At 40.1% G+C, this 27854-nt stretch overlaps 1 protein-coding gene across 1 annotated transcript in view; it reads right to left on the bottom strand.

Moving 5' to 3' along the window:
- The window catches only part of LOC309967057 (adenylate cyclase type 10-like), a 38642-nt gene extending 11497 nt beyond the window's left edge, over positions 1–27145 (bottom strand). Inside the window, exons 1-20 of the mRNA XM_082847533.1 lie at positions 26971–27145; positions 25938–26042; positions 23337–23375; positions 22473–22616; positions 18288–18493; positions 17918–18008; positions 17733–17821; positions 16934–17125; positions 16088–16209; positions 11662–11738; positions 11368–11557; positions 10821–10876; positions 9968–10121; positions 9618–9807; positions 8319–8405; positions 6035–6306; positions 5373–5509; positions 4572–4697; positions 2087–2356; positions 911–1240 (exon numbers count right to left, since the gene is read on the bottom strand). Of these exons, the coding sequence (XP_082703659.1) occupies positions 911–1240; positions 2087–2356; positions 4572–4697; positions 5373–5509; positions 6035–6306; positions 8319–8405; positions 9618–9807; positions 9968–10121; positions 10821–10876; positions 11368–11557; positions 11662–11738; positions 16088–16209; positions 16934–17125; positions 17733–17821; positions 17918–18008; positions 18288–18493; positions 22473–22616; positions 23337–23375; positions 25938–26042; positions 26971–27127 (3034 nt within the window). The 5' untranslated portion in view covers positions 27128–27145. The remainder of the gene's footprint in view (positions 1–910; positions 1241–2086; positions 2357–4571; positions 4698–5372; positions 5510–6034; positions 6307–8318; positions 8406–9617; positions 9808–9967; positions 10122–10820; positions 10877–11367; positions 11558–11661; positions 11739–16087; positions 16210–16933; positions 17126–17732; positions 17822–17917; positions 18009–18287; positions 18494–22472; positions 22617–23336; positions 23376–25937; positions 26043–26970) is intronic.
- Between the last annotated feature and the right edge of the window lie 709 nt (positions 27146–27854).

Below are 27854 nucleotides of genomic sequence, written 5' to 3'. Positions count from 1 at the left end.
AAAAAGTTGCAGGAAGGTAGAGTTCGCCTTGATGAAAGAATCTTTCTAACAGCTACTGAGAATGAAATGGGATGCCCTACAAGGTAAGCTAACTGAAAATGTTAAAACTAAGAGGGTGAACTCTTGGCCCTCAGCAGTGAAATCATGGAGTCCTAACCACTGGACCACAGGGAATTCCCGAGGGTGAACTCTTTATCTGGGATGTGGTAGAGGGCTATAGGCTTTGGGGAACATCTATCCACTAATCCAAACTTCTTTAAGTAGCTAACTCCTACTTATCCCTCAAATCTCACTCAAGGGAGTCTTATCTTACTCCTTTCTCAGGCTGGGCTAATGGCCCCTTCTCTAGGTACCCCAACTCCTATGTAGTCCGTTTTCATCACCTTTATCATGCCATATTGGAATTCTCTATTTATATGTCTGTATTACCCCCCCCAAAACTGATAATTTCATTTTGCATTATTAACACCTAACTGCAGCATCTGATACACATAAGGGCTCCATATATGTGTACTGAGCTGAATAATTACTGAGCTGAATAATTATAATAATAAAAACAATAGCTAAAACGTATTGAGCACTAACCACGTGCCTGGCACTATTCAAAGCACATTATATATTTTAACTCATTTAATCCTCACAACAACCTATGAAGTGTGTATTGTTATTTTCCTCAATTAACTGAGGTTATGTAACTTGCCCAAGATTGCCAACCAAACCAAGAATAATCTCTAAAGTTCCTTTTAACTCTGAGATCACACTTTTCTTATTTCTGGTACTTCAGTGAGAGATGGCTCTCTCCACCTATTTTTCTCTTTTAATCTGATTTAACCTTTTGAATAAAGAGCTCCAAGTACACGAATAAAGAGAAGTGCTGCCCACGTGTCTTCTTTCTGCCCCCTGGATTTACCTTGGGGAGAAGGCAGCTGCAATTTGTCTGGGATCACTTGTGTTAGTATCGAGCCAGTATCTTTGTAGCTACAGAATCGGGAGGTCCCACTGGAGCTCTTAGTAGAACAGATGGCAAAACGGTGGAAGGGGACAAAGTCCCCCCCATGACAGCTCCCACAGCGGCAGGCCAAATCTCGAAGAAACCAGGCACATTCAAGGTGTAGGGCTGTCTGTTGTGCCTTGGGCCACAGCTCCCAAGCCGCTTCCTGCAATAGAGGCACTCCAAATTCTAGCACCTCGGTTTGAGGTAGGGATAGTTTCTCTTGTAGCCTGAGAGGAGAGCCAGCATCTGAAATATAGGAAAACCTAAATGAGAGTCTCCCTTAAAGTCCTTTTATGCTACCAGGTAGCAAACTCCCAAGCACATGCTGCTAGTGTATAAGAAAATTTTATTTATAATTCCTATTTGGTATTATGGCTTCCTTTGTATAAAAAATTTTATACCAATCTGAGAGTGATATTGACTGTATCTAGTATAAAGTACAACAGGGAAGAAATGTCTAGTGGTAGAGAACTACACTGGATAGATTTCTTAGTTTTTCCTCCTAAATTGAGCTTTTTTTACTGCAAATTATTATAAACATCAAATAACAGAAAGGCTCTGCTCAAATATAAGGTCCAAATATATTTCAAAGTCAAATTATTTGTGGATTATATATGCTTTGGGTAGCCTATGTCACAATTTTATTCTTTTTTGTGGAGAATATGAGATTGCAGCTATGTAATTTATATCTTGCTTTGTTCATATGTTTAAATATCATGTGTTTAACATCCTTGTGAATTTCTAAAATTAGAAACAGTTTATCCTATTTTCTTATTATTTATCCTAAGAAGCCAATAAAAGACTATGGCAATATTTTCTGAACCAAAAATCAAAATACAAATACTTAACACATGGGGTTAACATGGAGCCAGAATTCTTGAAATTAAGACAATTCTGAAAAATACAGGCTCTTCATTCACTATAACCATGGGTCTTCCATGGTTAAAATAATTAATTTCCCCCATCTCTTAGACATAAGCTTTAAGAGACTGAGGCCCATGATATATGATATTGATACTCTTTCTGAACACAGATACCCTCACCCAAAGCTCTCTATTCAGTCCTGAGAACAAGGGAGCAGCTCTGCCTCACCTGACTTTCTCTCCTCTTTGGTTTGTTCAATAATCTCAATAGAGGAAGGCATTAATATTGGCTCAGCAGGAAGCTCTTGGCTCTTGTTGCACCAGCGGAGCACATGTATATCCACAAGAGCCCTCAGTACCTGAAGTAGCTTATTTTTACCCCAGCCAGGCAGGAGGTGCTGCAGCAGATCTATGTGGAAGGAGTGACCAATGACTGCAGCACACTTAACCAGCAACTGTTCCTCTGGGCTCAGTTGATCCAGTTGGTTCACTGCTATTTCTGAAGAAAAAAAAAAATCTGCAATGAACAGGCTTTCTACTAACATAGAATACACTGTGTTAACAATCCGTTCATTCAAAAAAAAAAAAAAAAGCGTTTGCTTTTTTGTGCATCTGTTCTCCACTCAGCCAAATCTCTTGAAAGAGCCGTATCTCCATGTCCTCTTTTGTCCCCATTCCCCATTCATTATTCAACCAACAATCAGGTTTTCAGCACAACACTGAAACTGTTCCTCATGGTCACCAAAACCTTTTGCTGGTAGGTCCATTTTCTTCTTACTTTCAACTAAACATGGAGGCTGGGCTTCCTGGTCCCAGAACTCTAATTAGTATAAAGATCTTAACTCCAAGCATTTTAGTAAATCTCTCCATATTCTGACCCATGTATTAAAGCAGTTGGTATTGAACCAGTAAGTCACCAAGCCCAAAATCTAGGAATAATTCTAAACTTTTCCCTCTCCCTCACAACCAACTTGTCACCCACTCATTCTCTTTCTAAATGTTCTTGAATATATTTCCTCCTAAACAATTTTAGTATAAGTAGTCATTTTCACCTGGATCACTATGCTACCCTGTTCTGAACATCTCCAATTTCCTCTCATTCTTATCTCAATAACACATTAACTAGTGGTAGAACTGCACACCTAAAGTACAAATATAGTCATGTCAGCCCCCTTCTTAAATACTTGTATAACTTACATGGCCTTTTACCATGTAGCTTTGGCCTTTCATTTAGACCAAGGCCTTGCTGACTGGACTGTTCATTTTAACTTATGAGTTAAATCCTTTTTCCTTCCCTGTGGACAATACTGATCTTGGGTTAACTTTCTAGCTGTTTCCTAGGATCCTTATAAAATTAGAATATCAGCTGAGTTACCAGGTAACACTGCTTATGCAAAGAGTGATCCCTGATTGGAAACTGAATTTGGACTAGGAAAACTGTGAATAAGCTACAAATACCTGGTGGTAAGCCACAGCTTTGGGGTTCCTTGAGTGTAGTAATTCTTGTAACAGGTCACAGTGCCTAGAAACGATGCCTCCAGGACTATTCTAAGAGATACCAGTTCCTTGTTGGGAAATGGGGCATCTAAGCACCCATCCATCATGGTCTCATCCCATCACATGTAAGCTATTCCTTGAGGCTCCAGAGAATAGCAGTGGGAACTGCCGTGAGGACCCCCACTGAAGAAAACCACTTGCTCCTGTCCTGCTACAGTGCTGTGTTTCCTGACCTATACGCTTCTAAGTTAGTAAAGCCAATGCCAAGTGTGGCCTATCACAGTTGTAGGAATATGAACTGTCCAGGTGGACCTAAAACCACCAGAGTGGACAGCTTATAATAGCTAACAGTCATTGACTATTAATTATATACCATGATTTATTTCATTTAATCTTCAACTACCCCCATGAGGTAGGGGCTATCATTATCCTCATCTGAGTATGAGAAGACTAAGGCTTAGATAAGTTTATCTAACGTTTCACAGCTACTAAGTGGAGGAAGCAATGGTACCCAGATTTTTCTGATGCCAGAGCCCTGGCTCTTAATTACCAATGTGTTCTGTACTGCTGTTTCACATGCGTGTCTTATATTCTCAGTAAGACCATGCTTGACTTGAAGGCATGCTTATCCATCATAACATTCCTCAAGAAGGGTTAATAAAGTACCCTGGCCACCAAACATTTGAACAGAACATTAAAAAAACCATCCTCATCTCTAAAAAGAACACCGCCTATCTAATTATGCCTACCCAATTCTGACGACTTTATTCTCTATCTCATCAGTCATTATAAGCTTACTTTGCACTCTTTTTATTAAACCCCTGCTATGTCCCTAATACTGTCTCTTCACCAGCACCATGGATTTTCCTAAATCTCAGCAGCATTATCTCCCTTGCTTACTGTCTCCTCCAGCACAGGGATATGCACAAAGGGAAACTCAGGTCATAGTTTTTATTAAACAACTAGAAAACTTTCCCAGGTTATCAGTCAGCCTCAAAGAGAACAGTGGGCTCACTTACATAAAACATTACTCAAGTAGCATTACAAGTCTTTAAGAACTCTTCGGGCAGTGCCAGAATTTATTTCTGGAAGGCAGATTTCTTTTTTGAAGAAATGAAGCTAGCATGATAATGAGGGATCTATACGCAATCATCCACCAAATTACTAAGTGCAATGACACCTGTAATTGATTCACTTGAGGTCTTCAAGGGACCTGCCTTTTAATAACGGTGGAAGAAGCACTGTATCCAAGTTCACATCATCCTTGACTGTGCAGACATAAAGCTCCTGGTCTTCAGAGCTGGCAGGAGAAATACTATACATTGTGGATTTCATGGCATTGGCTGTAGAGAAAGAAGACTATGACTGAGGAAAACACCATGCTCAGTGACTGTAGTTTTAAAGGCACAAAAACACATTTAGTCAAGAAACTGAAAGGATTAAGATAAATGGAGCATACACGTTTAAAGTGGTTTACCCCACCCATCCTGCCTGTCCTCTCATTTTCTCTTAGGAACGAACATTTCCTGTACCACACGGTACCTAACATTCTCACTCTTCCTGTTTACCTTTCAATAGCCCTCTCTTCTATTACATCACAGCTCTAGGATGCCTTTCTGGATTTACACATACTTCTATCTCTTTCCTCCTCCCTTCTCCCCTCCCCCACTCAAACCCTCAAGTCATCTTTCTCATCAGTAATGTGCAATTCTCTATTAGACTGTCATGTTTATCAATCCTCTCTGATGTTTATAAATCCTATTTTCCTATCCCCGCCTCCTAGGCTGCTCAAAAAGGAACTAAAGTAGATTGACTCAATTACTTTATCTGAGGCACGTATTTAGTGTTTTCAACACAGTTGCATATTATTTGTATAGTACACTTAGCCAGGAAGGCCGAATCTTGCTTATGATGGCAGCAGGGAAGAGGCACATGCCTAATTAGGACCAGGTGATGCCATGTTCAAGAATGAACTCCAGCAGTGGGATCAGGGTATAACCCTGGGAAGCTCAGCTTACCTGACAGGGTCTCCCACTTGCTGTTCTCCCCCTCCTCCTTTTGGAGGTCATGAAAGAGCAATATGTTCTTAGAGAGAAGGTCCTGGCATAAGATCTCACAGTAAAGGGGGTTTCCAAAGCACCTGCGGAGAAGGTAGCTGTGGAGAGGTAAGCAGGGGATTGCTGACTAAAGATGCCCACTTGAAGAGAGCCAAGCATAAAGGTATTTCATACTGAGGAATATTTCTTCTTTTGTTAAAGTCAATTCTTGATGATATACACTAACAGAGGGAAGCAGCAGCACAGAAATGTAAAAAGAAGTTTCTGATTGGTTTTGGCAGTAACTTTTCTCTCAACTATTTTGCTTCTGTTGATGTTAAAAGGAACTAGCATCCCCTTGCTAAAGGGTCCGGCAGAAGTTGGCCTGACCGCACATACTGGACCTATTAAGAAAGCCATCCAAGTCCTAACTGTCCTGTGAAAACCTGGGTGAAGAGCCCAGGGGAGACAGTCCTTTACTGGGTTACTAGGAGACTGTCTACTCTTAAATCCTAGTTTTGGGCCTCATCATGGTTTCTAATGCCATACTCTCCCCCAACTCCGGTGTGAGACCTGAGCCTTCTCTTATACTATGGCACTGGCTCCTCCCTTAATGAAGTGCCCAGCTAGTCCTAGCCACTCACATCTGCAGCTCTTGGGGGATGCTCACCACCCCCAGTTCCCAACATGCCATTCTCAACAGTGAGGTCGCTGCCAACTTCGAAATGGGCACAAAGATAGCCTGAGGGCTCTGCAGGAAGTGCTGGGCCCAGCCACAAAGGGTGAAGGTAGGGGTCAATGTCATCACCATGATGATGGGCACACTGGAGAGCAAAGTTCCCAAAAACTCCCAGGAGTCTGCATCCATATACTGGGCCTCATCAATGAGGAAAATCAGTGGTGTTTCCCTCATTGCCTGGAAATAACAGTAAAGAAACAATGACAAGCTCTGATTAGAAATGAAGTCATCTGATTTTCAAATCTACCATGAATTTCCCATCAACAATTTAAATAAAATGTCAACAAAGGCTGGGATTTTCAGAGTAAAATGTATTCTTAGTCCAGGTAATATTTTACTTTATAAATATAAAACACAGCTTATATATCTAATTCCTAAAGAAATGTACTGAGTTTCTTTGAACAAGAAAATACTCTAACTGAAATATGAAATAAGCATCAAAATATTCTCCAAATCAAACTTGAAGCTTGCAAATATTTCATTTTAGCAAAAGATTCAAACTGTGTGGGAATTCACAGTATTTTTAAACCAGTAATTTCCAAACCAGGCTGCACATCAGAAATACCTGGGAGTGCTATAGCTAAAGCTACCAGTTATAATGCCTGCTCATGTAGACTTTAAAAAAAATGTATTCTCTTTTATCCACATTCCCTACTCCCATTCCATTCCTCACTGCCACAGGTAACCATGCCAATGTGTTTATCATATTACCTTCTGCCTGTATTATGTTCTTATAAAATGTGCATTGCTGTTTTGTCATGTAAATTGTTTTTATGTAAATGGTACTGTATAACAGGTCTCATTATTTCTCTTTTTACTCAGGATTTAAAAAATTGGTTTATAACATTATATACTTTTTATGTGTACAATATTATATTTCAACTTCTGTATACATTACATTATACCACAAAAGGTATAGTTTCCATCCATCACCATACAGTTGACCCCCTTTACCCATTTTGCCCTCCCCCCACCCCCCATCCCCTCTGGTAACCAATACTTAGTTCTCTGTAACTATGTGTTTGTTTTTGTTTGGTTTGTTTGAATTTTTTTTTTTTTTGATGTGGACTATTTTTTTCTTTAAGTCTTTATTGAATTTGTTACAATAATACTTTTATATTTTTGTTTTTTGGCCATGAGGCATGTGGGATCTTAGCTCCCTGACCAGGGAAACCTGTACCCCCTGCATTGGAAGGTGAAGTCTTAACCACTGGACCACCAGGGAAGTCCCTGTTTGATTATTTATTTACTAATATTCCACATATGAGTGAAATTATATGGTATTTGTCTTTCTCCATCTGATTTATTTCACTTAGCATGGTACCCTCAAGGTCCATCCATGTTGTCACAAATGGCAAGATTTCATCTTTTTTTTATCCAGCTATTCCACTACTGGATATTCATTGGAAGAATATAAAAATCCTAATTCAGAAAGATATACGCACCCTTGTGTTCATTGCAGCGTTACTTAGGAGAGCCAAGATACGGAAACAACCTAAGTGCCAGTTGATGGATGAATGGATAAAGAAGATGTGGTGTATATATATACACAATGGAATATTACTGAGCCACAAGAAAAGATAAAATATTCAGGATTGTTTTTAGATTACTCCATGTTGCTATGTTTTCATCTACTGCCTTACTTCTAACTTCTGCACTATAAACACTCCATAGTGTTCATCTATGAATTCATGCCAACACCTCCCTAACCTCCACAAACAAACGCTGCAATGAACAGACTCCCTGCAATATATATCTAGGAGTGGAAGTGCTAGGTATAGAGGATGAATGTTATTAAAATTTGACTAGTTACTTCAAGATAGCTTTCCCGAATGGCTACATCAGCATCTCCTCGTACAGATTATTGACTCTGTAATCCTAGGTTGGGGCCTGAGTATCTGTATTTTTAATAAATAGGAGGTAAAGTAGCTATCAACCTGCATCCAGAAGCTACTGTTCTAGGTTACTAAAATTTCATTAAGAAACAGGATCAGGAAAGAGCAAAGACCTTTCCTTGTATGCTGTGCTGTAGGATGGATTCAAGCTTAAAGGTAGATAGAAACAATGAAGATATCAATAAATAGGCAGGCCGAGAAATGCCCAAGTGAAGGTAAGATGTGGATAGATTGAAATGAGCATAAACCATCTCCACATATTAAGAGTTAATGGTATGTAGCAAAAGTACCCACCTTCTGCAGCACTTGAAAAAAACATGCTTTAACCTTCTTTTGTCTGGTCAGGTCATCCATGTGCGAAACTTCGAAGGATAAGGGAAACTGACCGGGAAAATTATTCATATATTATCATTCAAAATGACAATCTAATAAAAATATACAGGTTCTCAAAAGGGAACAGAAAATTATTCTATTTTGAGTGAGAATGGATTTCTACAGGATTAGGCATAGGGTTACAAATACCAATCCAACGTCAATATACAGTTCAGAGGGTGAGACTGAAAGTCCACTGGTGGTTAGAGAGAGATAGCTCCTTTCCATACTGGACTCTGGCAAACTCTTAAAGGATCATGACTAAGGAATAAAGTGACAGGTCAGAGTTAGCAATGTCACTTTGGACAACTCCAGTACCCCAGTTATTCCAAGTATACCAGAATGAATGTGTGCATGAGACTTGTGAGAAAGAACTGCAATGGACATCTGCAACACTGTGCTAGGCTAAGGCACATGAGCTACGATGGACCTGAGAGCCAAAGTGAGGCTACTCCTTGACCACTTTGTCCAGGGCCCCAGGTAAGGCCTGTCTTAAGACAGGGCTATGCTGAGGGACTGGACAGATTTTTGTTTTCTCTATTTTTCATTAGATACAATGCCCTGCATGCTGGGTAGATTAGGAGAAGTGATGGAGGATGGACAAATGGAGCTGTGGACCAGGGAATTCTTAGCCTACTCGCTATTGGGTACCACATAAATCCTAGACCACTGGAAGTGTCTGAGATTCAGATGCTGGTTCAAGTGACATACTCCATGACCCAGGAATGGAAAGGTAAGGTTAAAGAATAAAATGCTGCAACCAACTCAAGAACACATGCTTATAATTGCTGGATATGCACATCTGGTCAATATCACAGTGACAGATTTTAGTACTTTCACATTTACGATGCAGTCTCTTATATACTACATCCTCTAAAATCCATGCTAAACCCATATAAAGTACTACTACTGTCATTTCACAGGTGAAAAAAATTGAGGCTCGGAGAGGCCAAGTGATTTGTACCAAGATATACAACTAGCAAGTTTCAGAGTCAGTCCTAGAATCCACTCTCCTCAAATAGGAGAAAGCCTGGGGTCTGGTGTCAAAGACTTTTCAAATCTCAATCCTGCCACTGCTGACTGTGTATTCTTAGGCCATATATGTATACGTATATGTATATGTATATGTGTGTGTGTGTTTTAGATTCGAAGACAATCCTGGGTCCAACTAGCCACCAAAAATATCAGTAATCCAGTTCAGAAAGCCACTGCCTTTGTTACCTTCACAAAGAAGAGGTCATTAAACAGGCAGTGAAGCGATTCCTCCACCATCCCATGGAGCTGTTTGTGGAGGCGCTCTTGCCGGTAATAGGCTGGGCACATATCAATCTCAAAGAAGATGGCCATGAGGGTCTGGATGGCATAGAAGCACTGCTTGGAATCTGCTTCCTTCAGCTTCAATGGCAACACCCTGGTAAACATTACTATGGTCACTGGGAGTCCCCTGATCCAGAGAGGTTACTCAGTCCGCCAGCCCAAGGATGCTGAATCTAACGATACAAGAGTCTCACCAACAAGGGAAAGGAGCCCCAAGAGAAACAGACGCCAAGTCAGAAAGCAGGAGTCTTTACCTGTGCCCTTCTTTCTGGGCCAGGAAGTTTATTTCAGCCAACAGCTGACTTTTTCCACAGCCTTTTCCACCTTCATACAGAACTGCCTGGCCCTTCTTTTGTTGCAAACTTCCCTGCTGTGCCATTCGGAAGGCTTCCAGTTCTTTCTCCCGGTCTGTGAAGAGACAAGGAGAACCTAACACTCCTGTGCTTTTTAGCAGACACTTATTTATTTGAATTAATTTGTAAAGGTAATTCTCAGAACGGCTTTTTCCCCAGAATCCTTGACAGAATTCCATTATTTGATAAGCCTTCACATCTTTTTCCAGAAAATCAACTCCGGACTATAAAGAAATGTATGCTGGGCTTGGGGGCTTGCTCCAGAGCCTACGTAATAACATTTAGAACAACTAGGCACCACATGGACATGGGGGCTACTACATCTTCTTAGCTTTTTGTAAAAATTTCCATTATAACAATTAAGTGTTCAAAGTCTGTCACTGCTATGTGAAAATAATGGACTAATGGATCTAGATAAAACAAATATAAAGATAGGGAATATATAGCGTGGGTGGAACAGTCTCGGTGCTACTGTCACTATCTCAGGATGAGGAATTTCCCTCTAAAGATTTCTCTCTAAAGATGAGAACCCTTACAAAGATTCTTACTAAATGTTGGAACCTGAAATTTAAACATTCAACATGGAAAAGAAATGGCAAGTCCTCTTCAAAATTAACACACATTCACTAAGAAGGTTGCTCTCTATTTTTTAATACAAGCTTAGAAGCATTTAGTCTCAAATTTTGCTTTTTAAATCACATTTAACCATCTACAGCTGAAAACGATATGATTTAAGGTAAAAAAGAAAACTTACCTAGCAAAGAGTGATTTTTATTTCTCTCTCTGGCCAGATGTCTCTTCCCAAACATTCTGGGAAAAAGGACAAAGGGAAATGTGTTAATTAAAAATAGATTGGGATAGACAGATAATATGTTTTTAAATAGATAGAGGATTTGTCCTTATAAATAAGTACTTTCAGACAACTAAAGAGGTCCAGAGTTCTGTATCAAAGAGTTTTAAAAAAACTAAAAAATTTTGGAAGGGGAGACAAACTATTTATTGTTCCAGGCTCAGGGAAGTAAATAAATTGTGAAGTACACATAGAAAAAAGAACATCTAGACTAGTGACCTATTGCTATTCTCTTCCTGTAGGACAGAAGTTGTTCCCTGAGGAACTAGCTAAAAGCTAAACATAAAAGCTAAAGATCTCAGATATGAAACCCTCCTCTTATGTCTCTTATTCCAGCAGGCCAGTACTAGAAGCATCTTTCTTTCTAATTTCATATAATCAAGCATTCATTATTCCTATGCCCTGATTCTATAAAAGAGATGGGACTGAACTATCACATAATGACACTCACATACATCTTCTATGGCCAAGGTATTCATACATCTTCCCTGGGTTGGAGATGTTTTTCATCATTTTCTCTGGGAGTTTCTTAAAGTTGTAAGCAGGTAGCATAGATCTTAGATATGTTACCTCATCACAGGACACCAAACCTGGATAAGCAGTTATCATTCTTGCCACAAGGCTTACTTTTGGGCCAATAACTGTATCAGGGAGACAGAGAAGAAAAGGATGGAGAATTTTTAGATCACCTCCTTTACCATCACCCCCTAAGTCACAGAGCGAACAGTCCAATGTCCTATTCTACCTGCATATTCGTGTCTTGCTACTGCCCCAACCATGCCACAGAATACTGGTCCACTGGTGATACTGATGGAAACAAGCCTGGGGATCAGAAAAGCAACAGTGGGTAAATATGCACTCAGAAGCCACCAAGTCCAGCACTAGATCTGCCACTCCCTAGATCCAGAAGTCTAGTTTTAGAGCTCAGAATGCAAAAGGCCAGAGGCTGCTGTCAGTTTGCATCACATGGTGAGTACAAAGTACTGAATATTAGGGAAATAGTCAAAAGGAACAAAATGGTCCCCCTACTCTAGGAATTATAGTTGAGGAGCTATTATTAGTAAAAACACTAAAAACACCTTATATCTGTCAGATACTCTTTATGTGCTTTTTGAAGTATTTTCAAATTCATTACCTCATCTGATTCTCTGAGGGATAATTAACAACAAACATGTGAGGTACGTAGGGCAAATATTTAAAACCCATTTAACAAAAGAAAAAAAAAACTGAAGGAGTTAATTAACTTTCCCAGAGTTATACAAGAGTTAATATTAGTGCCAGAATGAGAATCCAGGCCTCCTGACTCCCAGACCAATGTTATTTCCACCACACCATGCTGCTTCACATGAAACCCCAAAATGAAAAGTAGATCAACAGATCTATACAGGGTTAATGGATCAAATAATGCCAGAGTGTGAGAGTAAAGGAATACTCAGAATGTCAGGCTGCTGATGGAAGGCTTGCTGAAGCAAATTAGTCTTTGAAATAAATTTTTTAAAAGGAGTAATATTTTTTCATTCATCCATTCACACATGCATACATTCACTCACTTAATAAGCTCTGAGAAGCATGTACAGTACCAAGTACTGGGCTAGATGTTTATAATACCCTGTCCTGGAGAAGTTCAGTCTGGGCTGGTGGTGGAGATTGAGGGAGGAGAAGAGATATATTCATAAGTTAGCAAGAAAATACTACATATTAGAGATCAATACAGCAATTAACAGAGCAAACAAAGGGATGCATTAACTGATACTGGAGATTAGAAATAAAGTATTCATAAAGGAGAGGACATATGATCAGACCTTGAAACCTGGAGTACTGCCAAAGTGAGGCAACAGCATTTTGTCCAGTGGGAAAAGGCACAGGCTTTAGCAATCCTGGTGTATTTGTGCAAAACTAAGTAGTTCAAGATGGCTAGAACACAGAAGGTGTTTGAAATAGGAAGAGGCAGAAGGAAAAGTGGTCCTACCTAGGCCATGGATGGAAAAGCACTAGAAATACAAATTATTTTTAAAAAGGGCATATACTATTCCAGGTGAGGCAAAGGCTCAAAGATGGCAATGAACAATTCATGCATAACAGAATAAGCAGATTTACTTGACTGACGTGAAAATTTCATGTGACAGGTAACAAGATATACATCTGGAGAGAGAAGGTGCAATGAAGCATAATTAATTTCAAGCTAAATTTACAAATGAACAACTTTCAGTTGTTCACGGAGAGCACAAAAAGTGGCAACAATCCTAACACTGATGTCTCCCAGACCATCCAAATTTTCCTGTCTTCCTCTAAGGACAGGATTGAGGACTCTTATATTCACTCACTGGGCCCACTGCCCAGAGTGAATCAGAGACACTCAAGACAAGAACTAGGCAGTTGGTCCTGCTACCACCCCAAGAATGACTGAAAATCTGCTAATGTTTCACAATGTTTCCTTGTCTAAAATACTCTTCCCCACTTTCTCCACCTGCTGAGCGCCTTTCCTTCACAACTGGCTCAAAAATCATCTCTATAGTCAAGACTTCTCTAGTACCTCTGGGGAGAACTATTTCTTCCCATAGCACTTTTTTGTAGCTCCTATGGCGTTTTATTCCTACATTTAAGTTTCACTGTATTAAAATGAGTTGTTTACAGAGCTGAGGAGGTAGTGTCTTATTTCTCTTTATGTCCACCACACCTAGCACAGTGCCTGGCTTGAGGCTTATTCAATGAATGCTTGTTGAATGAATGCATTTATGCATGCCAGAAACTCAGCTGTTAGCAAGACTAAGATAATGAAACAAGTAATACTTTTTTCCACTTGGTTATTTCTTATTTCTTTCTGTTGTACTTTATAATTCCCCCTTGCTCTTCCTGGTGGTCCATGTTCTATCCTTTCCAAAAAATATTTTAAAAAGGGTTCTTCATTGAGGAAATATATATTATTTACTCATATATGTAAAGTATTTCTGGTGCTGCCAAACTGTTATGATGAGATATGGAGACTGCACTCCCTGGGTCTCAAAAATATCCTGGAGAAATAGTCACAAACCAGAAAAGCCTGATCAATCACTGGACACAGGGAATCATCTTTCTTCTGTGAATGAACTGAAAACTGAAGGTTATTTCCTAGACTAGAAAGAGGAACTTAGAAGATGACCCAAGGTGAACAGGGTCATTGAGAAAGGAGACATGGATGTGGTTTTGGGTCTGGGTGAGGCTGATGCAACAGTATCTGCTACCAACGCCACACAGGCACCTCTGAGACTCTGTCTCTAAACTTGAATTACAGGTGAAGAAGGCAAGCTTCAGCATCTGGTTAGTGCAGCATTTCCCAAAATATGCTCCTTAGAACATTCATTCTTCTGGGTGTTTACAGGTCTTGGTGTTTGGTGATCAAGTAAATTTGGGAAATGTTGAATAAAACCAAATATAACAAATTTCTTTACTGTAAGACTGCTCAGAAACTTTGATGTTAATGTATATTGTGAATCTTTAAGAAGGAAATATAGTTGCATCAATTCCCAAACATATTTGGCCATGAAAATATTTTTTTCAGGATTTTTTAAGGGACTAATGTTCTACCAAACACACTTCGGGAAATTACTAAATTAGTCATTATCTTCAAGGAAAAAAACACTGACCTGGAAACTAGCTTTTAGGATCTAACACTGTCAAACTATTTGGCTTTCCAACGTAACCTCTGGATCTTACTTTCCTTAAGTTAAGGAGGCCAAATGAGATGAACTCTTAAGATCCTATCTAGTGCCTAACATCTACTATATTCTCAACTAAAAAAGACCAAGTTATGGTCTAAGAGTTATAGAAGGCATCCTTAAAGGCACTGTAAGATAGCCTCTAATGACCAAGAAATGACTATCTTATTCAGGAGTAAGGGCTAACAGCAGGACTCTTGAAGACCAGAGGTCAAGGCAAAATTTGAAAACAGAATAGACCAGCACTGAAAGGAATGGCTTAGCCACACTCACACTGGAGATACGACTGGAAAGTAGGCTGTAGGAGTATCTGCAGATCTCACTGAGCCTGAAAGAAGTGCCACCACGTATCTGCTTTGGACTAAAAGTTTGAGTATCTATGAAGCAACTGTAGCATCTTTATTATCTATAAAATAAGGAGTTGGATCAGATAATCTCTAAGTTCCTTTTCAGTACTAATGTCCTATGAGTATGCCTCTACAATGGTATCACAATAGTAATATATGCTATCCCTTTTGGGGAATATTTGTAGTTTAAAAGAGGCAGCTGTGAGGTAATGAAAATAACACAGGATTTGAGGACAGAAGTTCTGGGTTTCATTACCAGCTTTGCTACATGCTACTAACTACTCTTCTGTGGTCTTAGTTTCCTCATGTGTAACAGATACAAATAACTGTTCACACTGGTAGCATATACTAAAGTATTCTAAAAATGTTAAAGCATTATGTAAATATGTGATATAATTTGTATTCATCTTGAATAAGTATGGCAAGCAAACAAATCTTTGACTCAGTGTTGACATGAGGAATGAGCATTTTTCAAATCTGTTCATGTACATGCTTTCCTCATAGCTTTCTAGTGAAAAAAGAAAAAAGGGCATTTGAAAAATTCCAACCAAATCATGTCATAGTTGCACTACAGAAAATGGAATTTTCTATAACTTCATTAGGGCTAGGCTTTTGTAGGTGGGAGGGTGGGGTGAATATGGAGGCAGGAGATCAGTTCAGTGTGAATTCCAAAAAAATCAACAGGACTGGGAAAGACCAAGAGTGAAAGCCAAGGGGAGCACTAACCAGCTGTGGTCCCTTCCTATCTAGGCAACTGTCCCACAACATCTCTTCCCACGCCTACCCTCCCCATAGACAGGCAGCCGTCTCTTCACATACAGATGTATTATGTGCATATTAATTTATATGTTTGCTTGTTGCTTGAATCTTGCTATGCGTATTCTATACTTCCCCCTCTCCCACCCCACTGGACAGAAACTTATATCCATTTCCCCTGGGTATCTAGTACATAGTTCTGTACCTAGTAATTTCTTAATATATCTTGTTTTCTGACTTCCCTCAGCATGTTCTCACCCCTATAGGCAGACTCTGGACGCCCTCAACCCCTGCTACTTGTTACTGCTTCCTACCCTGCCTGAAAAGCCCCCTGGGCCTGAGAAGCTCCTCTCTGCCCCACCTTCCTCCTCACTTGGTCTCAGCAAGATTCTCCCAGCAGAAGCTGAATATGCTGAAGGAGCTCTCCAGGGCATGTGCACACTCATCTGGCTTCTTATCCCCAGGAAGGCCGAAAACACAGAGGAACATGCAGCTCTGAGATAGGTGACAAAGAAAGAAAAGGGAAATTGACCTGGGAAAGAAATATGGCTCGCCTCAACTGAACCAACTTCCCTAAATGAAGCCAGACCCCTTCCTGGCTGGTTTTCTATTAGGAATGGAGGATTCTATAAGATTCATGAAATGGACGTTCTAGGCCACATCAACATGGACATTTAAAAAAAAAAAGAAAAAAAATCTTGATTTAACTATTTAAAGAACTGAAATCTAAAACATAAGAAAAATCGATGTTAAGAACTTTTCAAAAATTCAATTTCTAGTGTCTACCTTCAGCTAAGTCCATCTGCCTATATTTTGTTTACCTATAATGTCAAGTATGATACTGCTCTTTTTCAAGCTCCTAAATTACCTCAGAAGGATCTGATTATACTTACTTTACTAATAGAGCCAGAAAAACATTCTTCATGCTTTCATAAGGATTTTTCAACAAGAAGAGAATAAAAAAGATATGGAGGATAACACTCAGTTACCCTGAAAATTAAACTACCTAGAACATCCCGTTCCTTAAATATTATTACTTGAAGTTTTAATGTAACATAGCTTATTACAAAATAAGAAGCAGAGAGTCTGACTTATGCCTGTGTTATGTGAGAGATAACATAAGATGTTATAATAATAACATAAGACTATTATAATTGTCTTAAGACTATTATTCCTCACTCACCTTTAATGTTGATATGTCAAGTTCCCTTGTACTTACTGTCTCAGACATAAAGATCCGGCTCAGCTGGCCACCCCCTTTCTCTATCACTGTCGAGATGTATAAGGCAGCCTCCTGGATAAGATGACACAAATGCAACATCCATGCTGTCTTGTGGAATTCTAGGCTGACCAAAACCATAGTCACAGTACGGAATTCGGATATATACTCCATAGGTTGGCCTTCATCAATCTACAAAGACACAGTGAGTTACCTTGACTGTAACTTCAACTTACAGTATCATGTTTAGGCATTTAAATTCTATATTCCATGGTAAACATGAGAAAATGACTTATAGATGCCAGACAAAAAACTTAAAATTCAGGTTCAAGAGGTATAGAAGATATACAACCAGTGCACTTGGAGTTAAAATCGTTTGACTTTAAACCTAATTCACTGATGAAATTTGCCAAGCTTTTATATTTCCTCTCTAAGACACAGTTTGATATGTCCAGTTCTATTAGTCATTATATCACTTACTAAGGGATTCACATATAAACAATCAGTCAACACTTAATTACCAAGCACATACTCTATACCCTGCTTACAGTGTACTAGTTTCTAGAGGGACAAACAAACAAAAATCAAATATGGTTTCTATTTTCTAGGACTGAGAAATCTAAACTTATAGGACATGTCATCACAGTAACTGGTGCAGATGGGAAAATCTGCTGGTATTACAATGGGGAGCGGGAGATGAACTGGATCAATCAAATGGTTGTCACATTTGTACATGTACACTTGTTTACACAAACACACACACAGTCTACACACAATGACTCAAGAGCTAGGAAATAACCTTCTTCAAAAGGTTTTTCATTATGTGCTTCCGCAGGGTTTGCTCAAGTGCAGAGTCTGGATCCAACTCCAGGGCAGTTCTTAGAATGTCTGAGAGAAGGAAAGCAAACAAAATGTCTCCAGCCATGTGGAAAATTAATCTTTGAAATTTTGGGCATGGGTATAATAAAGGACAAAATAACTTACCAGCACTTGTCCGGTAATGTGGCAGGTAATCGAGGCACTTGTAAAAATGCTCATCAAAATCAAATGGGTCAATGATCCGCAAATCTCTTAACTATAGAAAGGAAACTGCTCAATTCTATGCCCACCCACCAACTGGATTACCTTTGGTTCCTTAATAGAGGGGCTAAGGATGCCATCTCCCTTGTTTATCACTTATCTTTTCAGCCTTACTATTCTGCCTCGTCTGTCCTCCTGGGAGAAGATCCCTCACCTCCCTCCAAAATAAAGTTCCAGTGGTTGGTCTGGTCTGGTGTTGAGCACCACCAGAGCACTGCCCTATGCAGTAGGAAGGCCTTTTCAGGACGTTCAGTGGATGTGACCAACCTCCTACCTTCACAGCTTCATCCTCCCTCATGATTTCCACTTCAAACATGTACTGCTCACAGAGCTTCCAGCAGTTCCAGGACAAGACAATCTCATTTGCCTGAGCCAACCGCTGAGCTAACTGGACACCATCTACATCACGCCCAATCACCAAGAGGTACTGTCGCTGCTCGTCTCCAACAATAACCTGGGAAATCCGACCTGCAGACAGACCTATCCAGAGAAAAGGAGACAAGTGGTGAATAGACAAACTCAGCTGGAAAACTACGCAAAGGTTGGGGTCTGGAATCCTCACACTGCTTTATGCATCACGCCGTATCTCGTTATTACCCACAGTTGCAGAAATATTAGGTGAGCTCCCCCTCAAAAAGAATACCTTGCCCCAGATTTCCTTCTGTCTTAAACACACCTAGAGACAGACATTCAGACAAGCCTGAGTTGTATGAGGGAAGAAACTCCTGGATCCTAGGCATCCAAGAGTCTTGTCTCTAAATTGCTCTTCTAATGGACAGCTAGGTCCTGATGGCAGAGACCAAATGATTATGCTCAGAAGCTGCTGCCACCATGACCACACCAGCTCTCCTCACATGTAACCAGGGCTCAGTGAGTAGACAATCAGTACTTTACCACACACGGGCTTCGCCATATCCTTTATTTCTGCCTCCTGTTTTTCTTGTCCTGGGGGATTTCTTACTGCTAATAACAGCTGAAAAATGGGTTTGCTTGCCAGGGAAGAAATTACTATAACCAGGAGAAGTATGCCCTTAGGTAAGTCACCCAATCCACACTAAAAACAAGGGAAAAATCAGTTTTAAAAGAATGGCAGAGACATATACTTTTGGCCAATGTGCAGCAACAGGCAGTGAATTTACTTTAATGCCTGGAACAACCAAGGAACTGGAAAAATACACAAAACAACAGAAACAACAGTTTTCAAGATATTGGACATTAGGTAATTACGGACAGTATGCTTGAGAGATGAGAAACAAGGCAAACCCTCTGATACCCCAGCTCACCGCCTAGAGAGAGTTTCCAGTACACATCTCAGGGAGGGTGAGCCCAGGTGCAGCCCGGAGGACTCCCTGAGTTGAGGAGACAGAGGTAGGAGTCTGAGAAGGCCAAGCTAGCTAGAGCTCACAGGGCACTGTGAGTGCTGGAGAGGAGAGTGTGTAGAGAGAAAACGGCACAGAACTCCAGAGAACTGAGTCCCCCTCAGGTCTTTAAGTGCATCAGTGTGAGGAAACAACTTGAGGCTAGGGAAAGAGCCCCCGGAAAAGATTAGAGGGAACAATCTTAGTACCACACAGGGCTGGGAATAGTTCCCATTTCCACTAGCCAGTGTATTAAACTTCATACTTCACAGGACATTAGGTACAGTACTCGGAAGTGGTCTGCCTCAACAATGGGGCAAAACTAGCTCTGGACTAAACACTGCTCTGGTCCTATCCAACAAAATTTGAAAGCAAAACCTATTAAGCTAACCACATCTCAGAACTAAGTTCAAGAATATTTACAGAAATATTTAAAAATCCAGCACTCAACAAGGTTAAATTCACACCTGGCACCCGCCAGAAATTACCAGGTATGCCAAGAAAAAGGAAAATATACCCACAATGAGAAGAAAAATCAATCAATCAAGCCCAATGTAGAATAACATAGACGAAAGAATTAGCAGACAGGACATTAAAAGTTATAACTATATTCCATATATTCAAGAACTAGAGAGATACTAAACAAGTAGGGACATGGAGGATATGGTATCTTCATATGGATGAAAACCACAAGGCCTGAGATGAAAAATACACTACAAAAGTACACAAGAAAATATATTAGATCAAAGGCAAATTAGACTTTTCAAAATAAAAGATCTGTAATCTTTAAAACATAGCAACAGAAACCATCCGAAATGAAACACAGGGAGAAAAAAGATAGAAAAACAATGAACACAGCATCAGTGAGTCGTGGGACAATTTCAAGCAGCTTAATATGTGTGTAACTACACAGAGGAGGAGGAAGAGAGAAAAAATTATTTGAAGAAATAATGGCAGAACATTTTCTAAATTTTATAAAAACTAGAAACCTAGAGATCCAAGAATCTCAATGAGTCCCAAGTAGAAGAAAAATGAAGAAAACTGTACCAAGGTACATCACAATCCGATTACCTAAAACCAGTGATAAAGAAAAAATCAAAAAGCAGCTGGGGTGGAAGGGGAGAGACATTATATACAAAGAAACAAAAATATAGATGAAAGCAGATTTCCTGTTGGACATACTGCAGGCTAGAAGACAGCAGAACAACAGCTTTCATGTAAGAGGAAAAAATTCCTGTCAATCTAGAATTCTATACCCAGGGAAAATACCTTTCAAAACCAGAGGTGAAATAAAGGTTTTTTTCAGACACACAAAAGCTAAACTAACCCATCTCCTGCAAACCCACACTATGAGAAATGTCAAAGGAAGTTCTACAAACAGACAATAATAAATGTTGACTAGGACATGGAGAAAGTGGGACCTTTACACACTGCTGGTGGAAATGTAAAATGGTACAACCACTTTGGAAAAAAGATAAGCAATTTCTCAAAAAGTTAAACATGCATCTACCGTTATGACTCAGCCCTTTCACTCCTAGGTATTTAACCAAGAGAAATAAATGCATAAGTCTACACAAAGACTTGTATACAGATGTTCATAGCAGCCTTATTTGTAATAGCCAAAAATTGACAATAATCCTATTGTAGATCAAAAAGTGTACAAATAACCCTAGTCAGAGAACTAAGATCCCGCAAGCTGGCCAAAAAAAAAAGCAATGATAGAAAGATCTGTGGTTGCTTGGGGATGGGGAGGGGAGTAGTGGGATGGAGAGTTTATAAAGGGGCACAGGAAACTTTAGTGAGTGTTGAATATGTTCGTTATCTTGATTGTGGTGATGGTTTCAAAAGTATATAAATATGTCTATGTACAGTATCAATTATGAATTACCTATCAATAAAACAAAAACCAGAACAAAAAAAAGATGGTAGGATAGGAGAGATGCCATATAACTCACAATATGATTCTTCACTTCTGTTCCTCAAAATACAAATGAATAGCTAGAGCCAACTTTTGCCCTAACTTCAGAAACCCCTTGAGGTTTCTGGACTCCTGTGAAGCAGTTTTTCGTATAGAGCTTCGCCTTCAATCCTGACCCTGTTGAAACTATGGCCTCTGTGTACAGCTTTTAAATTTCTATGGCATTATATTTTTGATAATGTAATACAGTAACATAATGAAAAAACCAAACTATATAAAGGATATACATTGAAAAGTCTTGATTCCACCTATATACCTATCTACACTATTTTCCCCCAATAGGTAACTTTTATTAGTTTCTTACATATCTTTCCAGTGTTTCTTTATACAAATATAAACAAATAAGAAAAATTCTTATTTTTCCTCCTTACTCAAAAGGTAGCATACTAAACACAGTGCTCTGCATCTTGGTTTTTCTCATCTATATTTTGGAGATATTGCTATATCAAAACAACTTTTTGTAAAGTGGCAGAGAATCTCATTGGGTAGACCTATTATTGTTTATTTAACCAGTCTCCTACAGATAATTTTCAACCTTTTATCACAATCTATATTGCAATCAATAGTCTTATACATATGATATTTTATAAATACTCAGGTATACCTATAGGATAAACGTTGGGGTTGAAGGATAAATGTTGATTGCTGGGTTGAAGAAAAAATGCATTTGTAATCTTGGTAGAGATTACTGAATCACCCTCCAGGGAAGTTGTACCACTTGACTCCCACCAGCACTGTGTGAGAAGGCTTATTCCTCACAACCTTATCAACAGTGTGTTCAGCATCTGAATTTTTCCATAGCTCTAGGTAAGAAATGATCTCAATTGGTACTTTCAATTGGCATTTTTCTTATTATGAAGTTGACCAGTTTTTCCCAAGTTACAAGGGATGATTTCTTTGTTTATGTGTTATTTATTCATGTGCTTTGCTCACTTTTCTGTTAGAATGTTAGTCTTTTCTTGATTTCTAGGTGTTTTTTCTATGTTAGGAAAATTCACCTGTTGTCTACGTGATATAAGTTGCAAATATTTTTTTCCAGGTTGTCATTTATCTTTTGAATTGTTTATACTGTTTTTTTTTGTTTTTTGTTTTTCCAACTGATCACTCTTTTAGTAGCTAATACCTATCTTTAGCTGCAGGTCCTGGCCTTCTCTGGTATGGTAGATCCCAAATTTCTCCTGTATCTCCAGACTGCATTTTGCCACCAGGGTAATGATGTCACTCAGTTGATCCTGTTCCACTGTCCAGAGTGCCAGGAGCACATTCCCTGTAGAGACACAATATAGGCTGACAGAGATCAAACATCTGGATTCACTTGCCAGAGCAAAGCCCCCAATAATGCAGAAGATATCATGCAAGGTGTCAGACAAGGTATCTTGGCCCTATACATCATACTAGGTTAAAATACGGCCTTAGATCCTTAAAACTATTCAGCATATAAAAACATAACTAAGTAGAAGCTGAAATGTTCCTAAAACCTAGGGCTATTTTTGGTACTCTTCTCTCCATCAGTATACTAACAGATCTAAGAGGTTCACAAAGTGTAGGTTTACATTCAAGTTGAATTTTAAGATTTTAAGTGGTTTACGTTTAAATGAAGAGATAGGCCAACTCTATGGCATATAGCTGTTAATAATCCTAAGAGTTTTCCAGATAGGAGACAAGCTAGACTTCTTCCCTACTTAGCTTCTGCTATTAATGACCAAGTTTCTCATTAGTTTTCTCATGAATGCTTTATAGGCACTTATTTTCCTGTCATTCAATGTGAACAAAATGTAAAGTACTTGGGAGCTTAATATGGACAAGGCTTTTCCATTAGACTGGGAGATCATGTGAGGCAGAGACTGTGTCTTCCTCATCTTTGTTTCCCCAGGGCCCAGCACATACTAAATAATCAAACAATGCTGAATAAACAAACATGCCAAATTCCACCTATAGTCTTCCTTGCTTACAGTGCTTTAAATATTCAGGAAAAAAAGAAAAATACCTGTGATATTTAGGATATCCCCTCCAAAACAGAGCACATCTGAAATCAAGTAAGGGAGAGAGAGGAAAATGAGTCGAAATCAGAGACATGCCAGATCATGGCAGAATAATATATGATGAAAAGAATGGCCTACAGAGTTTTTCCTCATATCTTTTCTGGTCAATTTATTCACTCCAAGGCTTAGACTCCTTCTTCCTTTCCCCTAGCTTCTCCTCAAATCTGTCTGTTCCTTTATCCATCTTCTCTAAAATGTAAGAGAAGTCCTCCTGTTATCTTCAAAGCCATCCCCCTATTGGTGCTCTGCATCTTAGTCCCTCTCACCCTCCCAAGAACTTCACTCCTTTCCTTATCTTCTCTCTACTCCATCATTCCCATTAATATCTTTTTTTTAAAAAAAGAAAACAAAACACATCAAAATTAACCCACCTAGTCTGGACTCTGCCTTCTTCTCTAGTTACCAGCTCAATTTTTGTTACATTCCCAGCAAAACAATACTCAAAAGAGCTGGCGATCTACAAGTTTCTCCTCCTATCAAATTCATGCTTTTTTTTTTTTTCCTCTACCATTCTCTTCTCAGTTTATTCCAATCTGACTTCCATTTCCACCACTTCACTAAAATGATCAAAATCATCACAGCATTCATTTTGCTAAATTCAGTATTTTTCAGACATCACTATATTTGACACTTTTCATTTTCAACCCAGCTAGAATGGCCCTCTTCTTCTAGACACTATCTCCCCTTTGGCTTCAGGAATACCACAGAATCCTACCTGACTGGCTGCTTTATAGTCTCTTTTGTAGGTTCTTTCTTCCTAATCATAATCTTCCCCTGGAGTTCCTCAGTCTTAGGTTCTTTTTCTTCATTTACACTCTCTCCACGTGGACTCAATCAGTTCTTTAAGTAACCTCTTTATGCCATCAATTCACTTTTCATCTCTAACAGATCTATTCTCTGAGCTCCAGGCTCAATCATACCTACTAACTTCATTTCTCCAGTTGACTGACTTATTAACATCTTAAACTCAACATACTTAAAACAGAACCCTTGATTTTCTCTCAAAGCCATCTTTCCCATCTTGATAAGTGACATCACCATAAATTCAGTTATGAAAGGCAAAAAACTTGAGGGTCCCTTTCCTCACCACTTCCCACTGAAATCCAACACATTAGAAAATCCCGTCTGCTGAACTGCAAAATGTATTCCAAATCAATTCATCTCTATACAGCTCCCTTCATTGCATGTATCTAGACCAATGGTTTCAACTTTTACTGCACACTGAAATCACCTATGAAACTGTAAACATCCTTATTCCTGGGGCAAACCCAAGACATTCTGATTTAACTGGGGTGAAGCCTAGACCTCAGGACTTTTAAAAGCTTCCTAAGTGGTTATCTAATGTGCTGCCAAGGTTGAGAATCACTAACCTAGATGAAATTTCCATCATCTCTCCACAGCTGCTCCAAATGCCTCTTCCAGCTTTCATTCTTACCACCTACCCTCCATCAGATCACAATAATACAATCTCCATGAGGGCAGACACTGTGTCTTTCTTATTTTTCCATGTATTTCTAGTACCCAGCAACTCCTGGTGTTATCATACACATGATTATGTATCATACACACGATACATAATTTCTATTTCTTTCATCTACACTTGATGAGATCAATTGAAAGACTTTTTATTTTTAAATTAAAAAAAAAAGTTTTGGCAGTGCCATTTGGCTTACAGGATCTTAGTTTGAACCCTGGCCCAGGGATTAAACCCTGGCCCCGGCATTGGAAGCGCAGAGTCCTAACCAGAGGAACGTCAGGGAATTCCCAAAATATTTTTTATACTTGTTCCTCAGGGGCAAGGGGTGAGTCACATAGACACTTTATGTGGCTAAAGAAGATGCCACAAAGTAATCATTCTGGTGAATCTCAGCATGATGGACATAACTCAACAGGATACTGTCAGTACATGAAGGGAATGTTATATTAGTACTAAAGGGTATAGGGCCAGAGTAATTTCTGTTAGGTAGACCTAACTAGACTGAAAACTCCTCGAAGAATAGGTTTTTGCACTCCCTGCACCTATTACACTGTTATGTCACAGAGTAGGTACTCAAAACATGTTTACTGTACAAATGAAAAGGTGTTTTTTTTTTTTTTCTCCTCAGATTAGGCAAATATCCACAAGCTTAGTATTGATACATGGCAGAAAATAAAACTCAGTCCTACTTCACAGGATCAAAATGCAGTAATACAATGGGAAGGTGTTCTGTAAATTATATCTGGTATACACACGAGGCACATTATATTACTGTTAGAAGACACAACCTGAGGAATACTTTATTTTGAAATAAAACACAAACATGCAAAGTAAAAATCAGCATTTCCCCCCCTTTCTGAACACCGAGTCAACAGGATGTGCGACTGCGTAGAATGGCAGATACAGGCAAAGATCTAGCTCGTCAGAGGCAACCTGAAGAAATAAAGGATGAGTGACACTAAAGGGATGTCACTTTAGTATGTTTTAAAGTGCCCCCGAGCCCCCTTCTGCTACAAACCCTCAAGAGCCCATCACCACACCTCCTTGCTCCCCTACAACGGTCACTCACGCTCCACGATGTCACTAATGTAATAACTGAAGATGTGGGCCAATGTGTCCATGTCATGTTCCGACTTGCAGCTCAGGCTGAACCTGTCCATTAATGCTGTAAACCCTGACCAACAAAGAAAAAATTACTATGTTAGCTGCAAATCCTAAACTTTTAGGCTCTATTCCCTCCACACATCAGGCCAGTGGAACAGAAGCAGATCTCTTCAAGATGAGTAATTTCATTATCCTTTAACGTGGTGTTACTTAGCAAGCACTCAGGGCCAGGCTGGCTGCCGCCGCCTCTGGGAGTCCAGGGGGCTACCTTCCCCATGTTTCTAGAAGCTGCAGATGGTGAAGATTCACCCACAAGTGCCCTTTTCATTGCAATCCAGCTACTACTGCTTTCCCATCATACTCTCTTAAGGCTCCCTGGCCAAGGCAACCTGTAGGATTCCCCTCTCCCCACCCACGTGAGGGATAGAGAAACCACTGACAAGGAGAATGGATGAAAGCTTTGTGGAGAACTCATATGGCGAGCTCCTCCGAGGACAGGCACCCGAATCACTCATCTTCATATCCGTGACACGTAAACTCCACAAATACCTGTTAAAGGAACGACTCTCATAGTAGCTGCTAGGTCTCAACTCCTAGGACAATGGCGGGCACCTACTTATGGGCCCAAAGAAGGAAATAACTAAACAAAATCATTGGATGAAGCAGAATGCTTACTGGAAAATGCTCGGGACTGGGGAAAAACTTGGGTTCAAAGCCTGCCATATGGCCCCGAAAAAGCCCTTTCCCCTTTCTGAGTCTCAATTTTCATCATCGCTGAAGTGAACTCCAGGGCTACGACAGGTCGTCCGAAAAGGCGTCCTCCTGCTCGGAAAATGACCCTCAGGTTCCGGCGGCGGCGGCGGCGGCGACTGGGATGAAACCGTGCCTTTAGCTCGCCCCGGGGCCAGGCCCGTAACCGCCGCGGCCTCTACCAGCTGTGGCCCAACGGCCGCCCCTCCGGCAGGTCGGGAGAGCGACGCACCTCCCCTCGCCCTCACCCGTCACGTGGACGCCAAGGAGGACGCCCTGGGCCGTGGCAAGCTCGTGTTCCGATCCCCGGGGCTTTCTGAAGACCAGCAGGTCTGGAAGCAGCGCCGCCAGCCGGGCCTCTACTGGCCACAGAGGCGGCGTCGCCACCCCCTTGCCCGTCGCCATAGCGGCGACGGCAGCGGCGAAATTTTTCGCCGAACGACCTGTAACAGCGTTTCTTCGCGTAGTAGCCAATCCGCAACGACGGCCCTGACGGGTCCCTCCCGCCAACCAATCAGTGCGGGCTTCCTTGGGGCCCCGCCCACCTGTTTTCAAAGCTTTTGCGCTTGCTCTGGATTCCGGGGGCGGAGGGGCGGAAGGAGGGCAGGGCGGCGCGTTCGAAGGAGCAAAGCCTGACGTTTTAAAATCTCTTTCAAACGTGAAGCTGCTTTTACGATAAAACTGATCACCTGGGATAAATATCAATAGGGTGATCTTTTCCTCGTATTAGTTTCTAAGGACAAGTTCCATTGGCATCTGACTAAAGCAAACTCTGGATGGTTTTTAAATTTAACACCGTTAGACTAAGGCCGTTTAACACAGGAAGTCTTTTTCCTTGTTAGGGAACTTATTCCACTTCTGTTGTCTGCCAGGACAGGTCATTTGGTCTCATGGGAGTACTCCCCCTGCGCCCTTTTTCTCACACTTCGTGTGGTAATGGCCCATTTGAGGCTGCTGGTCTGTGGCTCAGATTGGTGTTGTGGATTTTTAACAATCAGAAATGCATCTATGTTTTTCTGCATAAATAAATCTAAAAATTACATCTTTACTATTCTTAGTTCTACAATATATCATATAACAATGCTGTTTTGTTGGTAACTGAAGGGCTAATTTTACTCATGGAATTAATTCA

The sequence above is a fragment of the Leucopleurus acutus genome (assembly GCF_964270905.1).
Source record: "Leucopleurus acutus genome assembly, chromosome: 10".
Lineage (NCBI taxonomy): Eukaryota > Metazoa > Chordata > Mammalia > Artiodactyla > Delphinidae > Leucopleurus > Leucopleurus acutus.
Note: the sequence above shows the minus strand (reverse complement) of the source record. Positions and strands in the feature narration are given on the sequence as shown.